At 35.4% G+C, this 18,793-nt stretch overlaps 1 protein-coding gene across 1 annotated transcript in view; it reads left to right on the top strand.

The window, feature by feature from the left end:
* The first annotated feature begins 8,923 nt into the window (after positions 1-8,923).
* MS3_00000392 (uncharacterized protein) overlaps positions 8,924-18,793 on the top strand; it is a 28,241-nt gene continuing 18,371 nt past the window's right edge. The window contains exons 1-9 of the mRNA XM_051208175.1: positions 8,924-9,062; positions 9,102-9,227; positions 9,260-9,379; positions 9,414-9,748; positions 9,776-9,900; positions 9,941-10,236; positions 12,157-12,692; positions 14,842-14,909; positions 17,343-17,709. Coding sequence (XP_051066085.1) covers positions 9,129-9,227; positions 9,260-9,379; positions 9,414-9,748; positions 9,776-9,900; positions 9,941-10,236; positions 12,157-12,692; positions 14,842-14,909; positions 17,343-17,709 — 1,946 coding nt within the window. The 5' untranslated portion in view covers positions 8,924-9,062; positions 9,102-9,128. The remainder of the gene's footprint in view (positions 9,063-9,101; positions 9,228-9,259; positions 9,380-9,413; positions 9,749-9,775; positions 9,901-9,940; positions 10,237-12,156; positions 12,693-14,841; positions 14,910-17,342; positions 17,710-18,793) is intronic.

The following is an 18,793-nucleotide window of genomic DNA, read 5'->3' as shown; positions in this document are numbered from 1 at the left end:
GTGTTTCAGTACCAACGTCATTTGTATTGTGCGGTCATCAAGTTAGCCGTAGTACGTGGATACGACGAAATGGTAACCCAAATTATCATAATCGTGAGGTGTGACTTCGAAGTTAGCTGGCTATTCACGCCATTCTAATCTAACTTGAGTAGATCCTCTGAAGATCGGAAGGCTTAGTAAGACGTAACCCAACGCTAAGAATATTAATTAAGTCAATCAGCCGATGGTGGTGGTTGAAAGGTTATCAATGACTTTATAAGGCGAGCATGATTAGACTGGTCAAAACCGGTTGTTGGTTAAGTTGTCCACCACTGTTGCACAATTCATGATGCAGAAGTGATACCTCCTGAAGCTATGGTGCTGAAAATTTATAGATAAGACGTAGCCATTTTGATTACTCATGATTAAAGGTCTTCTAACTTTGGAGATTATAGGATGCAGATTCACACCCCTGTATATTACAAGAATGTTGTTCCGACCCCATTTGAAGTTCGCAGTGATGTATTTCAACTTCCATATGACTAGAATAAGATTTATTTTTAAAGAAATTTGGAAACGTTATGCCGACAAAGTTGTCAGAATCGGGCCCCCTTCTCCCATTACCGTTGAATAAAACATGTTCGGGCCACTAAAATCGTGATTGCTCAGATGTAATTTACAATAAACTAATCCGGAAAATAGATTCTCTACAGGGATTCTTGTTGTGCATCATCAGAGGTACTATTCGATTGTAGTTTCAAACGATGATTGTGACGTAAACGGCACGCTGATAATCCATCCACAACATTTTATTGGACGGTATTGTCATTTATTTGTTTCTATCCTTGTCCTATATTTTAACATTCATTCAGGTCTCTTTTAACTACACTTTGTTCTAAGTCTTCGTCTGGGATTTTATTATTTGGCCTTGGTTAAAGACATACTTTTTTGTTGCCTAATTTCACTGTTGCATTTTGCCGGACTGTTGATAGTGTCACAGCGTGGTCCGTTTATAACAATTAACCTTTGACTGTTTCATTGGAAATGTTGCTGGAATTCTTGCAGATAGATATCTGATCTCATCTTACTGAAAATATTTTTATTGATTCTCAGTTATCGAACACACTCACTACGAGTAAACAACACTAAGTGAATTTCATCTTCACTTCATTGCACAAGGAAGTAGCTATCAGGACTCAGTAGCTAAATGGATAACGCGATAGAGTTAAAAGCTCAAGATACTGGATTTGAGTCTCACAGTGAACATCAAGTTTGAGATTTAGGTACATCCGGTTGACGAATCCCAAATGGGGCGAAAAGCGCGTCCTGGATTCCACTGCTAGCCACTATCCATCTTTGCTTATACGTTTTGTTGTTTGGCACGTTAGTTTGTTCTAGCGGAACCTCTGACTGAATAGCCCGGACTATGCCGTTTGAGGTATTTTCTAACTTTATATATGTTTTCGTTCTTAAATTAGATGCGCGTAAATTGAACAAAGGGTTTGTGTTTTAATACATTATAAAGCGAGCCACTCAAAAGCGCTTCGAATGCTATAAAGAAGAACGTAGTCTGACCTAATAGAAGAGACTTTGGACCGTTAGTTCTGAATTCCAAAGGAATATTGATATTTCTGTCGTTACATTGGTTCTGAAGTCTGGAAAAAGTGGTTGGTACGCGGAGCTGCAGAATTGTCGTTTTCATTGCTAGGATTACGAAAACCGTACAGTTAGAATACACATGTGGCATGTCGAAAATATACTGTTTGACGAAATATGTTTGGCTGTTTGGAAAAGATTGGTCCAGCCAGGTACCGATCTTTTTCATCTCTATGGCTTTTGTGAGATTGTTTCAGGAGTATTTAAAACGCACACATTGCCGGTAGTATTCATAGTAATTTTTTTCATTTCTGACAGGCGAGTTGCTTTACAGAAAGAAGTGCTTTAGGAAATCAATATTTCTTCCAGCAGATTTTAAGTCCTAGAGTGTATCGAGTCCATCATTTGTCGTGAGATTGTGTAAAATTTTTAAAACGCGTCACAAGGAATGGGACCCTTTTACAACTTGTTCTCTTTGAAACTAAGTTTGGTTTTCTCATCCTGATATACACTTTTATTTTACTGAACAGTTGGCTAGTTATAATTTTCCATGAATTCAACTATGTGAAATATTTTTTAAACATTGGCTTTCGTTATTCCATTGAATTTTCACCAACTTCAGTTAATGGGGTTGAAAATGTTACCAGGGTAAATGACACGTATGTCTTCGCTATATGCATGTTTTGGTTTCTTATTGATAGTGCATTTGTTATACCTAGTGCCTAATTATTTGAGTGGTTGAACGACCTTGTATGAAATAAAGATCTTGGCAATCACAGTTACCGAATAAGCGTAATATATGTCACTACTGTAAGTGGATAAAACAGCAACATAGTCAAAACCAAAGTCAAATGAACCTAGGGTCTGAATGAAATATTTATTGAGACAATTTTTCTGTATGTCTCACATTTTAGAAATATAAACTATTGAAGAATCGTTACTAAATAATTTGTCATTATCAGCATATAAAAATTTCGAAAAATATATGTTCATACTTTTCATGCATCGGGATTTCTGAAACTGAGAATTAAGCCCTATGGAAAGTATAAAACCGTTGAAAATTACGTTAAATGAAAACAACTAAAACAAGATAGGTTTGATGGATCGTGATCTGACTCCGATTTGATTGTACAAATGATTGTTAATGAAATATATATGTCGCCTGTCATCGTATATGATCATCGATTTAAATCGTGTTAGTCAACAACGGAATTAAATAAGTCGAATAACGAGAATGGAGTTTTGGATATATATATTGTATATGAAGCGAATGAAATAGAACGAAACGAAACGACGCACAGTGGAGATGGCGGGTAAGCCAACTTTATTTAGACAAGCGTTAATCAATGTTTACAGTCATACAAAAATAAGTTACAGACATGTGATGAATAAGATGACGAATGTGCACACACATGCTCATATAAAAACAGTCAGGGTTGATAAGTGAATAAATGACAAGGCCAAAATGTGACTAAAGTAAAATGAATAGACTGGCTTGTCAGAATGCTAGAATAGAGTATATGGGCTTAACATAGTAACCGACACTACAGAGGAACATGTACTATGAAAATAGGCATTGAGAAAAGGAGTTGACTTTAATTATGTTAATTGATGAATCGGTTTCTAAACCAAATTATTTCTTTCTCTATACGGCTGTAAGACCCATTTTGAAGGTTTTGTGTGTGAAAATCCCTTCATGTATGCACTTGTAATTTATTCCTATTGATTGATTCAGATTTACACTCTGTTATGTTTTTTATTCAATTTGAGATGATAATATTTATATTTTGTTGTAGTTTTTATTTTCCTTACACTTTCACTACATTTACATGTATTTGCCTGAACTGCATTTATGGTCATTTAGTTGATACTAAGTCGTGGCTACAACTGCACCAATTTGTTCCCTCTTTGGTCGTATTCCTTGCATTGACTGAAATTTTGCATTTCTGACTGTGAATTGAAGCACTCTTCCAGAATTTGAAATACTCTGTGTCATAGCGCAACCAAATATTGTCTCTCGAAGGAATCTGTACGTGATCTTTTCGTGCCTTAAAGTAACCCTCGTGCTATTGATAGAAGAAACCAGACAAGTAGTGAATAGGTCTTTATTTCGATCTTAGCGCTGTCACAGTGGAGCGTGGGATTATCTGTTCAGACAAACAAAGGCTCTCAACATTCAATACAAGATAATAGGGAATATAACGCTTATAAAAAATAAGGAAGTGAATGAATACTTGAACAATACTGTTTTGGCATATGCTTGGTTGTTTGGGGTCGACTCTTAACCAACCAACCTAAGCTGTTACATTAGCTTCCCCCTAGAATCGACTTCCATAGGAACGTCGGTTCGATTAACCTATCTATCGAAAACACCTTAGTTCTATTTCTCATCCCAAGGGAAAATTATCAACTCGCTCACTATTTGACTTATAATCAGTGACGACTAACGCTGTCAGCTATCAACGATAGTCCATGGATGTCTCTTCATTTACTAGCTTGTCATCTTATTTTGTAGCATGTGATCTCTTCTGCAACTATCGCTGACGGTTTGCTGAGTGCTTTCAAGAGAAAGAGTGTGAGGATGTGGAATAAGAATATCTGAGGAAGTGCCGCGTTTCTCAGGCCGAATGGCATGCGTACAAACTCGAATAAGCCAAAGGGTGTAGTAATAGCTGTCTTGGGAATATCTTCATCAGCCACCGGGATATTGTGATATGCCCTGACTAAGTCAATTTTAGTGAATATGTTCATACCCTGTTGTAAGATCCATTTCGAAGGTTTTGTGTGTTGGTGAAAATCCCTCCATGTATATACTTGTACTTTGTTCCTATTGATCCCCTTAGTTGTACATTGTTGTATTTTGATTACATTTGAATTGTTAATACTTGTACTTTTTATTATAGTTTTTGTTTTCTTACGCATTCACTAAGTTTGTGTTTCTTCCTGAACTTCATCTGTGTTGTTTTACTTGACACTTGTTCTTGGCGGTAGCGATATTGATTTGCTCCTCCTTTTGTGTGTACTCTATCCAGTCAGGATAGAATAACGTTCATTTGTTTTGACTGGTAATTTTCCCTCATCTTCTATCAACTTCTTTATTTATTGTAATTTAGATTTGATTGATTGAACAATTATTGGTTGAATAGCCGGGTGGTAATATTTGTTTAGGTAACGATTTACGTTTAAATTTATGATGAATTATAGAACCGCTATTTACCCGATTACTTGTTTTGATTTCGACGGGAAAGGGCGCGTGTCTAAAGTCCCCGGTCGGCTATTCTTCAACATCCAAACCGAAGTTTGGATTTTACACCTGTAAACCGTTGATGAAATCTTGGATATGAGGTATTGGGTACCTATCTGGTACGGTTTGACGGTTCAGGGCTCTGTAATCCCCGCACGGTCGCCAGTCACCTTCATTCTTCTTTGGGACCATATGCAAGGGGGATGCCCATTGACTATCTGAGGGACGGATAATACCCGATTGTAGCATATAATCAAACTCGGCCCTAGCGATTTTGAGCTTATCTGGTGCTAGTCTCCTGGGTTTTGCAAACACCGGTGCACCTTCGGTTTTGATAGTGTGGCTTACTTTTAGTTTGTCTTTAGAAGGCTGTGGGTTTGGTTTAGTTAAGTTTGGAAATTCCGCGAGTATATCTTGGAATTTCGCTGTTGTTACTGGAGGAGTTTGAATCAAGTCAAGAGAGCTGATGTGACTTTCTTTGCCTTTTGTGTAATACGAAGTTTCTTTTAGTGTTAATCGCCGTTTCTTGGTGTTAACTAGAAATTCGTATCTCTCTAGAAAGTCCATCCCCAGTATTGCCAGATCTAAGTCGGCTACCGTGAAAACCCAAGGGAATTGCCTCCTGAACCCCAAATCTAGGGTTAAAGTTTTCTGCCCAAATGTCGCGATTTTAGTTTTATTTGCAGCTTGAAGTGTAATTGATGATGTTTCTCGACTAATCTCAGTTTTATTTTGAGGGATGATGCTAAGAGCAGCGCCAGTATCCACCAAGAAATTCAAGCCAGAGTTTCTGTCTCTAACATAAAACAAGCGACTGTTTAGGCGCCCCTCCTCAGTCGTCGCGACCTGGGGAGGGGTTACTCGTTTCCCGCTGTCTTGGAATTATGCTTAGGCCAGGCGCATGGTTGCATGCACTTGGTTGAGTTGACACCAAACTTCCAGTGGTACCAACAAAACTGCCCAGATTGTCTAGACATTTGTGACCTGTTTTGTGACTTGGATCGTGGTCGTTGTGGTGACCTGCTCCTGTTTCTATGACCCATTTGCATTCTGGTGACAGCCTCAGTGAGACTCTTAACACTCGCAATGAGTCCTTCTATTACGGGGTCTTTTGCTGATTCTACTTTTTGTGTGTGATTTATTGTGCCTGATCCAGTTGGAGGACCTCTTTCCATTATTCTGTCGGCTATACGCGCTAAATGAGATAATGAGGTTTCAGGATCTTGTGCATCCAAACAGTGTTGGACGTAGCATGAGAGAGCTTGTATCCATCCTTGTTTTAGGACTGCTTCACCCACTGTGTTATCACCCACTAAGACTTGGAGGTGACGTAAAAACTGTGACGGCGACCGATCACCTAGTGTTTCACCTTGAAAAAGTCTTTGGATTCTTTGACTATCTGATAATGATAAACGGTTTATTATCTCTCGTCTTAAGATGGTGTATGGTTGTGGTGATGGTGGACTTAAAATCAAGTCACGGACTTCTTTGGCGACTGAAGGAGGAAGGATAGAACACAAGTCTCTATAGCGAATCCCTTCAGATTTGATATTGTGTCTCGTGAAATAATGCTCCAGTTGAGCAAACCACAACTCAGGATCACTACGATCGAATTCTGGAAGTCGGGATTTCGTAGTCATAACAGTGTCTATCTCCACTGGTGACAAATCCTCCAGATTATGGGTTTCTATTGAGTCTGACATGAGGTATGTGACAAATATAGCAATAAAGTTAGCACAAAAAGTGGTTACTATAACACGAATAACTTAAGATAATACGTAATAAACTAGTTATATACTCAAATTAGTTTACGGATAAACAGGTCTACTTTTACGATTAAGTAAAAAAATGTTAATAACAGAAATGAGGTTAAATTTGTGTTCAAAAAGGGCTCACCACTTTCGTGCCTTAAAGTAACCCTCGTGCTATTGATAGAAGAAACCAGACAAGTAGTGAATTGGTCTTTATTTCGATCTTAGCGCTGTCACAGTGGAGCGTGGGATTATCTGTTCAGACAAACAAAGGCTCTCAACATTCAATACAAGATAATAGGGAATATAACGCTTATAAAAAATAAGGAAGTGAATGAATACTTGAACAATACTGTTTTGGCATATGCTTGGTTGTTTGGGGTCGACTCTTAACCAACCAACCTAAGCTGTTACAATCTGTTCAAAAAGGATAGAATAACATTTATTTGTTGCGATCAGTAATTCTCTTACATCCTTTATCAACTAATTTATTTATCGTAAAATGAAAAAAGACATTCGTTTGTTAAGTCTGAGGCTGAAAAACCGTTAATTATGTTTGTGAACACTAAAATAACTTCATTTAATCTGGATAATATAATAATAATGATGAACGAGAGGCCTGGGCTAGTCACTGATACAAAGGAAAATCGGTTAATGATATATAGACTACCCATAGACTCACGCGATTATTTCGTTTTTATAGCCGGTGAAACGTGGCGGAGTCCTAATCAAGTCATCCAGCAGGCTAGTCGCTGCATGTTGAACAGTTCATCAGTCCTCGTCTAAGTCAAGGACAACCAACATATATCAATTAATCGTAGCCATGGACTGGCTCATGAAGTGGTGGTTTCATTATCTACTCTGTGCTCAATCTTATTTACATATTTCTGTAATAACGTTCTTTGTGTTCTATTATCTTCAAAGCAGCCATAGCATCTTAATATGTTCAAGGGATAATACACGTTGGGTGTTGACAACGAGGTGTGACTTCGACGTTAGCTGTTGGTCACACTATTCCCGTCTAACTCTAGTTGGCTCCCAATCATTCTATATAGATCATCAACGTTGATGATCTACATGTGGATTGTGACGAACATGGGAGGCATTCGGTGTTGTACAAAAAGTCGGCAGAGAAGCGTGTCATCAAGAGTCAGACGAGTATTTAGGCGCAAAGTAGACAATTCAGTGACATTTCAAATATAGGGCGACAGCATGTGGTAATTCCTCTTTATTCCCCAGTGACAGATGGGAAAGCAGACATTCTGGCGCGTCACCTTATTATTTCCCCTTTATTTTCTAACGAAATTTAATTTTTGTTTCCGTTTTATTGATTGTTTAGGAGTTGACGTTTAAGTGTGGCAATAAAAATTTGAGGATTTTTTATTGATCAAGAAAGGTCATTCAGTTTTCATTTCTTTTGCACATTATGTAGCGGACTAGATTATTAATGCTGTTATGAGTATTATTGGCCAACCTCTTTCAATCTCACATTTTTGACACTCCTGTTTCTCTATTATGCTTAGATCTTTGCGTGCTTAAAGTGTTTGTGCAAACTTTCAACAACCTTATTCCATTATTTTCCTTAATTATCGTCAAATTAACTGTTGAATTCCTTCGATGAAGACTAACTGAACTAACTACATTTCACGATATCAAAGATTTGGGACCGTTACGTGATGTTAAGAAGTAACTGAAAAAAGATCAGTGAATACATAGAAGGTTTCAATGATTAAGAGCACGAGTCAGTTGAAGCTAGACCATCATGGAAAACCTAGAAGCACTGGATGGCCGTTTCGTCCTATTGTGGGACTCCTCAGCAGTGCGCATCCACGACCCCTCCCCCTGTGAGATTCGAACCCAAGACCTACTGATTTCACGCGCGAGCTCTTAACCAGTAGACCGCTGATCCAGAATCCATTGGTGTTAATGTCTAACTTCTACTAATCCACGAAATTGAACGACATATCCACTATCGTCTTCAGTGAGTTACTATCTCACAACAGACCTGGTTGAACTCCACTGGTCACTACTACTCACTAGAACTCCAGGATATACCTCATGATGCCAGTCACTAGTGAGCATATGTTGAATAATATTAGATGGGTTTTGTGGATATTATAGTAATTTCAATCTCGCAGGGGGCGGGGTCGTGAATGAGCATTACTGAGGAGTCCCACAATAGGACGAAACGGCCGTTCAGTGCTCCCAGGTTTTCCATGACGGTCTAGCTTCAACTGACTCATGATCTTAATCATTGAAATTACTTAGAAGGTTGCTACAAGTATATTGAATATTGGATGACCTTTCGTCCTAAGCACCATAACAACAGTTGACAACTTTTCAAAACTCTTCCCTCAATGTCTTCAGTTGAATCCCTTTTCCGGACCTTTCCCGATAATTTATCGTCACAAAGGATACTGGATAAAAAATGTGAGAAAAAAGGAAGCATTGTGGGAGGTGTTTTACTGAGAAACCGTAATGAAGATATACCTGTACGTTTATAGTTATTTTTGTAAACTTCGTTCTTAAAGCTCACGCCATCACTTTTTGCCTACAAAATGTCTTTGACTTCAGAAGAATTGTACAAGCAATTATTTTACAGTCATATTCCTGAGACGTTGGCTCTGCATGACATGTCTTTGATTGGGGATCAAAAGGTGCCATTATGTGTTTATGTAGATTACTTTAGACGACATCATTTCCTGTCAATCGTCCATTTTTTCAACCATTTCCTTCTGAGCTTATTTTTCAACGGTATGAACCTGGAAAATCTTATGAGTTGCCGTTAGTACTTCGTAATATGGATAAGGTTTGTTATAATACAATAGTAAACTGTTTTCCAGGTTTCAAGAACAGCTCATTTGATTCAAAATGATACTCCATACTTTAAAATAAAATGTTTGAGTACACAAGGGTCTAAAGTGGCAGCTGGTTTGTCACTTTCTTTCACAATTGTTTTCTCTCCTGATGCTAACCAGGATTATCGACACGACCTTATGTGTGTGACTGATAGAGAACTGTTCTCCCTTCCTGTATTTTGCATTGGCCCAAGAGCGGTTCTAGAATTGCCTGATGATATCTGTTTTGATGAGGTTCCAGTGAAAGTAATGAGTAAAAAGTTAATAGGCGTGAGGAACATTGGGAACTGCCAGGCCTCTGTAAAGTTTGATACCATGAAGTAAGTTGTATTTATTTTTGACTTTAGGCCGTTCTTTGTTGAACCCATATCTTTGAAAATTGAATCTGGTGCACTAGAAGAGATAAAGGTTTCATTCATTCCTGAAAACACAGGAGAAGTCTCGAAGAGTATGTTCATCATTTATGATACTGGTAAATCAGTTCATTTACATTTACTTAACAATTTTACAAGGAGAAAGACTTCAGATTAATCTTCACGGTCACGGACGAGAATCGTTGGTTTATCTTAGAGATAACAAAGTGTCAGTGAACGGAACATTCATTGGATTACATTCGCAAACAAAAGCTTTCATTGTAAACGACTCATCCGATGTTATCAGTTTTAAGTGGAGTCCTTTTGAAAATAGCGAAGAAGAGTCACTTGTGAATGACTTATTAGTTGGAACGTTGAATAACGCTTGTGATTTTAAATCTTTACTAAAGCAAAAGTTGATTACGTGGGTCAGGAAATTTTCTGATCAACAAATAGTAAGTTCTCGTCAAACATATCGTAGTCATAATCTTATTTGTTTTCGTTATACTAGAATCCTACTGTATATTTTACTGGGCATTTGCTAGAATTTATAGTTTTATTTGTGTAATCCAGTCAGAAAGCCTATCTGTACTTACTGTTTCTCATAATTCGACTTCCTATCTCAGAATTTTAAAAATATCCTAAAAGCTTCTTGCATCTGTCTTTTTTCAACTAGTACTGAATAGGTTTCTTACAAAAGCATCAACCTCAAGGATAAGCAAAATGCTAAATTTAGGAACTGTGACTAACACTAACTGGTTAGTTACCAAGTAAATAAAAGTTCAAAACAATTCCTGACAGTTGTTAAACGTTACCTACCATACACTATGCATGAAAATACAAATAAAAAGTAAGTATATCACGCAAAAGTGGTTTACGTTCCGTTGGCTCACTGTAAGGAATGAATAATTAGACAAACTTAGCAGTATTACGGACATCTGGTCATAAGCCTGACATAATAAAATTTAATCCACAGATTTGATCACAAACTGATCGTTTAAGTGTTTATGCCAGCTATTTTGGATTAAAGTATCTAAAAAAAGTATTTACGTAGTAGCTACTACCAGAGCTTGCAGTATCAGTATGCCTATCGGCTAAATGCCTAGTCGTAATATTACTGTTCAACCCAGTGATATTTACATCAGATTTAATACAACTAGTGTCACTGAATGTCTGCTCAACCTACACATTGATTGCTCGTGATAGGTAGAAGTAATACCAACCAGTAGAAATATCTAATAAGTGCTCTGGTAGTCATCAGTAGGTGAGACATTCGTCCGCCAAACAAAGGATGATCTTACTACGTAACACTGTGCTCCATTCTGCTAAGTGTCTATGAAAAGTGGCCCTTATAAATAGAGGATATTCGTGCGTCACTGGCATTCAAACACATATGTCTTTGAGGCACTGTTCCTACATTTCGAAACCGTTGAGTGAGTGTTGCTTAGATGAGGCTCATGACATCAGTTAAGGATGGCAAGTTGATTGACGAGGTAGTGAATCTTTGCCGACAGAGATGGTTGGGGCATGCATTACATATTGCTATTCACTGACTACTTCGACATGCATTGATGACTGATACAGAGATAGACTGGAATAAAGATAAGGGCGGTAAAAATAAAGCGTAGCATTGGTGTAAAAGTACCATTAAAGATAAACCTCATACCTTAAACTACTATAATTCATTCGATTTACTCATCATTGTTCATGACATGATACTTTTAAACGGCTTTAAGATGCCTGGTTTTGGCATGGGAATTGCTCAAAAAAAGTATTCGAAGAAGTACTTACGCCTGTCGCTCCTCGTGAAGGAGCGTTGGCACCAGCACTCTCTATTTAACCCTGTTCTGGGCAAACCTTCCCAGCTCTTTCCAGTTGTTATTCATCCTTTTCATATCTGCTTCTATTTCCTGACGTAATGTGTTCTTTGGCCTTCCTCTTTTTCACTTCCCTTTAGGATTCCAAGTCAGGGTTTGCCTCGTGATGCAGTTTGATGATTTGCGTAATGTATGTCCTATCCATTTCCATCGTCTTTTCCTAATTTCTTCTTCAGCTGGAAGTTGGTTTGTTCTCTCCCACAAAAGGCTGTTGCTGATGGTATCCGGCCAATGGATGTTGAGTATCTTGCGTAGACAACCATGTATAAATACTTGTACCTTCTTGATGATGGTTGTGGTAGTTCTGGAAGTTTCAGCTCTATACAGTAGAACTGTCTTGACGTTTGTATTGAAAATTCCGACTTTGATATTACTTGACAAACAGAAACATATAATAAAAAATTAAGCATCTTTTTTTCTGAACTTCCTTTTTCCCTGAAATAATTTTAATATATTTTTGTTTTTATTTTTAAAAAAATAATATTTAATCTAATAAAGCCATATCCAACAAATATTCAAACAATGGAATCTTCTCCATTCAATATTGAACCAATTGAAGGACGTATTCAACCATATACAACATATGAATTTATTGTACATTTTAATCCAGAAAAAGCTAATTTATATGAAGATCTATTTTATTGTGATGTTGAAGGTGTACAAAAACGTTTAATTCTATCAATTCATGGTGAAGGTTTAGGACCAAAAATTAAATTCTCATATAAATATTTAAATATGGGAAAGATATTTATTGGTTCAAAGCATAAATATGAATTGGTTATATCTAATACTGGATTAATTGAAACAATGTTTTCAATTCATTGTAAAAATAACACTGAAGGAGATGAGAATAGTCAAAATATAACTAAATTTGGTAAATATTTTCATCTTATACCTGATGAAGGATTAATTTGTCCTGGTGGTTATCAAGTAATACAAATTGAATTTAATTGTAATGATTTACTTGGAGAATTTAATGAAATATTTCAATTTGCTTTTGATGGATCATCTAATTTTGAAGAGATTACATTTAGGTAAGAAAATGGTATTGATATTGATCCTGTTGTTGATATTAAGGGTTGAGATTGATAAGTTTCTTTAGGCATGTGTATATTTTGAGATGGTTGTATTGATGCTTATGTCAAGCCAAGCATCTCTAAGTGAAGAATTCTTTCTCATTCTATAAGCTAGTGGCTATTTGAAATCGGTAGCTCAGTGGGTAACGAGTTATTGGTTTGAAATTAAAGATAATGGGTTCGCATCAGGATTGAAATATCAACATTGAGATTCTGGTACATCCAGGTGACTATTTCCAAATAAAACGAAACCTACATCCTAGATTTCACTGCTAGTCACTATTTAATTTTCTTTATAGAGGTGTCATTATCAAGCACAAGAAGAACTATAAAAAAAAATCACTATTTCAATTGGATTGGCTAATCAAACGGCTTTTATAAAAGAATTTAATCTATGTGGTTTCATTAGTATCCGTAAATAATCCAGCTTAGTAAGCATAGCCTAAATATGGGATAATCTTTGTGAAATATATAAGGATAACGTTCACTAATTTTTAATGTTTCCGCATAATTAATGACCATGAAGTATTTAGGCCTATAAATAATGTGTTTAACGGGATGTTTCACCAGAGACCAACTATTTACTCCCAAGTGACACTCAAAAGAATTCTGGATTTGATTGGAAATTAAGAGTATATTTAGACCAGTAATAAAACTAAACAAGAATACAAATATAATTTTAAAAGAAATTTGTTAAAGGGATAAAGAAAATATGAAGACAAAAATGTGTCACCATGATTTATTCAATGTGCTAAGTTTTAAATAGAATTACCAGGAAATCCTGAGTGCTTACTTCGTGCTACGTAGCACTAATCAGCATAAGAGATACGGAACAGAGAATAATTTGATGTTTCTTTTGAAATTCCAACACTTTCCATCCTTTTTCAGAGTGCGTAGTGTAAATATTGAGCTATTTACTGGACTCTGATTACACATTCAACCTCTAAACAGGATTTCTTCTTGGTTAGATTCAACCATTTAACATTAAATGAGATGTTATATGATATCAAATCATATAGATTATTGTCCGTACGTCAATTTGATAGGTAGAATTCGACTAGAACTACAGAATAGAGAACATGATATTATTTACTATTCAGTGACCGATTGATGCAAGTATACAAAAGCCTAACAATTGATATTATTCCTTTAGACGATATGAATAAACACGCAGTAGTTCAATTAAATAGTGCAAATAGGTACTGGATGAAGTGAAAATTGTTATGTCCCGATAAGCATAATGAATGGTAACTTTTGGGAAGCATTTATGAACCAACACCATATGCATATTTTTATCACATAATTGCTAAATAACTAATTTGTTCATATTCGTGTTCCTCTTATCATAAGCTTTATTTTAACCTATGAACTAATATTATACGATTTACCATTCTTGAATTATTCCCTGTCTATTAATTACATTCTCCCTCATTCACAGTCACTTTTGGCTAAATCTTGTACAAATGTTCTTTCCTATTTTATATTACGGTGTGGTCTGTTTGATTGGTATATAGACCCAGTATGTTTGAAATAAATGGTTCATATTTCAGAGGCTGTGAATGGTGTTCTGGACTTAGCAGGAAGGGTTAGGCAGAAAGCATGACCGATAATGACTCTAGACTGCTCGTACAGGTTTTACGCGTCATTAGTCCGATCGATAATTCACTGTTCTCTAATTGGCGCTATCGTTAAGTTATACATTAACATGGGACACAGGTTCACAAGTTATAACAAAAATAACAACTACATTATTCCGTTTTAAGGCATAAACATAGTTTAATATTTTACTCTCTATTATTTGCTATCACGAGGAAGGTTGAAGAATGTCTCAGAATACTTAGTGTCTGGAAATATTTTTTTAAAGTAATAGAGTATAAAAATATTAACAAATGATTTACGTTATTTAACTGAATTCATAGAGTTGTCTACTTTAGAACATTCATTATTGAAGTACAATTTAAAGTTTTGCTAAGTCAATCATTGTTAATAACTGTCATTGGATCTTAATTTTTCTTCAGAATATCAATGTTGTGTTTTCAAATATCCATATTGTGTAACTATTTCTATATAATACAGAAGTTCTATTATTCTTTAATTTAATTTATAGTGGTACTGTGGTTGGACCAACATTTCATTTTGATGTTCCATCAGTGGAATTTGATCAAGTTTCTTATGGTAAATCGATAATTATGATATATTGATTCACATTTTTATTTTTGTTAATTGAATATTAAAGATCAGTGTTAATTTATATGAATATTGGTTAAGATGTAAACTAGTAGTCTGGTAGAAATTGGGCTCTGAGAATACAAAATATATTCAATGTAAAACTTTATTGAAATAACAATTTATTGTACTCGATTCTACCTTACGAAATTCTAGTCAAATTTCAAGAAGAAACTTTAAAATTATCTAGATTTCAATAACAGATTACTTAATGAAAAACTGACAGTGGCTAGCAGTGGAATCCAGGACGCGCAGTTCCTCCTACTTGTGACTCGTCAACGGATGCACCTGCACTCTGGGACTCAAACCCAGTACCGTTCACTTCAAACACCATCGTGTTATCCACTTAGCTAACGAGTCCTTATAGCCACCTGCTTGTGCAACGGAGTGAAGCTTAGATTCACTTGGTGTTGTTTTACTTGTATCTTCCCACCCAGCTAACGTGTCCCAAATGGGACGAAACGTGCGTCCTGGATTCCACTGCTAGCCATTATCCATCTCTGCTTAAAAAGCTTGTGACTTAAGGCTATATCGAGGCAATCTGCACAGGATGTATATATGCCGACAAGAGACTGATCAATTACAGTCCTAAATAACAATGAGAAGATACAAGTAAAACAACACCAAGTGAATTTACAGATTATTTAAATACGATTTTTACATAAAAATGATTTATATTACTTTGAGTAGTATGTGATTATACTTTCGATTTACTTTGTGGTTTATTTTCAGTAATCAATGTTATATTGATTGCTATTACATTAGGGACTATTTAACGTAGACTATACCGCCTATAAGAGTTTAGCATATTGATTTTATGAGTGACATGGTTTAATAATTTTTGTTTACCCCAAGCAAAGCCTCATGATGCAATTTCGAAGAATATTTTAAAGTGACCACGAATCATAATCAATATACTAACTTCTCTTTCTAGTAGTGCAGTAATATGAAAGTACGAAACGTTTATCTACAGCTGAGCATATGATGTAAATGTATATAGGGAAATATTTCCAGGCAATGTAAACAACAAAATTAGTTAATTATGATTGATCGAGTAAAAAAAGTCTGCCGAAGTAGCTCAAATAATTGACATGTAGAAAATGAACTACTTAATTGAATATTTTTGTTTAAATTTAAATACACTTTAAGTTGTACACTGATAAACACTAATAAATCAGAACAATTTGTGAGTAGTTAAATACAATGACGGCAAATACACAATTAAAATAATTGAAAAAAATGTATAAATTGAAAGGTGTTATGACATATGTAGTAGTAGTAGCAACATTCTAAATGGATTATAACTTGAAAAATCAATAATTGAAAGTTACGCGTTATTGAAGGATTATGTTTGGGAATAATTAGATTCTGATTGCCAAATGTTGTATAAGAAAGATCAAGTCAGCCAGTTAGTGCTGTTATAGGTGTATGTGTGGTTATCACTTCCCTATCGTTCATACCGTGGAAGACCATTTCTTATTAAGTTATCTGGAAAATAATTTGAGTTTATAGTGGTCTTGGTAACGTGGAAGCATGACCACAGGGCCAATGGAACAACTCTTGGGGCTGGTCGTAAACGGTCTTTCTACGAGTATTTCTTAATGTATTAGTTCCATAGTTCAAAGGAGTTATCAATGGTGATGAAAATCCGTGTAGTGGAGTAAAATGCGGAATGCTTAAAGTATTAACTTCCTAAAAGTTTTCTTCTAGTGCAAGAAAGAAGGGTCGCTCTAACGCTGGTTGTCCAGGTGAAACACTTTATTACCGGAAGACTTCAGTGCAGTCATGACTACGACTTAACCGTTTTACCTTAAGTTTATTGCTTTCAGTCCTGTTTTTCTAAGATCCACCCACCTGGAATGGTAGGACCTAAAGCAAAAAAAGTGTTCCAGTCAATATAGCTCAGTTTGGTCATCATGGTAGGCGAGCTAGACCACCACATAGAGGTAGTGGCTACGGCCGGGACAGAAAAGATTCAAAATAGATAGTCCTGGAAGGAATAGATGTATTACAGAGAACTTTTTACTACAAATACTAAAACAGCTTAATCAAGTAATCATAGTTTAATCTAAAAATAAGAGAGTTTGTACTTTATAGTATGTTAGAATTTGATAAGTTATCCGTATATTCTGGGTTTGATCCCATGTAGAATCTTGGGTACCAATTATTGAAGGATTTAAAAACGGACAACTTTCTATTCTCTGACTTTGCCTCATTCTCTGATTGACTTCAGTTAGCGAAGAATACCAGTGTCAAAATATTTTAAGTTTTAGCATGTAATTACTTAAACTAACTGTATGTATGATATGAACTGTTTTACGACCGACGTTTATAAATATTATACTGCATATTTTATTGTTTTTCATGTAATTATTCTAAAAGGATTTTCAAAAGAGAAAATTATAACGTTGCATAATACTTCATTTATACCAATGGATTTTATTCTTCGTATCATTGATGATGATGATGATGATGATGATGATAATGATAATGATGATATGGATGGTGATAATAACAATGAACAAGATGAACAATTGAATGTTATTTCAAATCATCATTCAAATTTACATAAATCATTTGATAATGCAATATTTCAAATTACTCCAAACTATGGAAATCTACTTCCAATGAGTTCAATAAATATATCCATAAGATTTAGTCCAAAATATTTAGGTTTAAAAAAGTATAAATTAATTGTTGATGTTATAAATGTTGGGAAAAAAGCACATTGGTTACCAGTATCTACTGAGTAAGTTATTCTACTAATTGGAAATGCTTTGAAAAAGAATATATTTAAAATATTGAAGTTTGTCTACCTTTTTAATTATGTTTTTGTTATAACTTGTGAACCTATATGCCTTGTATATTGGATAACGCAACGATGCCGCCAATCAGAAAGCAGCAAATTATCGGTCGAATCAGTGACGCATAAAGCACATGCGAGCAATCTAGACTCCTTATCGGTCATGCTTTCTGCCTAACCCTTCCTGCTAAGTCCAGAGCACCATTCACAGCCTCTGAAATATGAACCATTTATTTCAAACATACTGGGTCTATATACCAATCAAACAGACCACACCGTAATATAAAATAGGAAAGAACATTTGTACAAGATTTAGCCAAAAGTGACTGTGAATGAGGGAGAATGTAATTAATAGACAGGGAATAATTCAAGAATGGTAAATCGTATAATATTAGTTCATAGGTCAAAATAAAACTCATAATAAGAGGGACATGAATATGAACAGTTTAGCTACATAACAATTACACGACAAAAATATACATATGGTGTTGGTTCATAAATGAATCCCAAAAGTTACCATTCATTATTTTTATCAGGATGTAACAGTTTTATCCGGATGGTGTTAGTCTGTTAGATGAAATCTGGAGAGAAAAAAAGAATGTAGTGAATTGTGTTTTCCTGCCTTTCAAACCTTGTTATCAGTGAGTTCCGACACTTCAATTCAACAGGAGATCAATTACAGCCTAAAATAGTAGTAAGGTATCTGACTATAAAACGAGAAACTTAATTTCCTTAAAATTTTACATATACATGACAGGAGATTATCAACATTTATGGTACATAACTTTAGAAAACGCGTGTCTCAATGTTAAGTCGCTTAGAGTAGTTGTTCACGAAAAAGAAACTATTCAAGGTTAATCTGTAATAAATCCGGTTTTATTTTGGGGGAATTTCAATTCTGTTCATTAAAAAAAAACAGGCAATAAATAACAAAATTCACCATTTAAATAACTGAAAATCGTTATTCTGTTGTTTCATTATCAAATATAGTCATCAATATCCATGAAACGCCACAACGCTGAACTTAATA

The sequence above is a fragment of the Schistosoma haematobium genome, chromosome 4 (genome assembly GCF_000699445.3).
Source record: "Schistosoma haematobium chromosome 4, whole genome shotgun sequence".
In the NCBI taxonomy this organism is placed as follows: Eukaryota; Metazoa; Platyhelminthes; class Trematoda; order Strigeidida; family Schistosomatidae; genus Schistosoma; species Schistosoma haematobium.
Note: the sequence above shows the minus strand (reverse complement) of the source record. Positions and strands in the feature narration are given on the sequence as shown.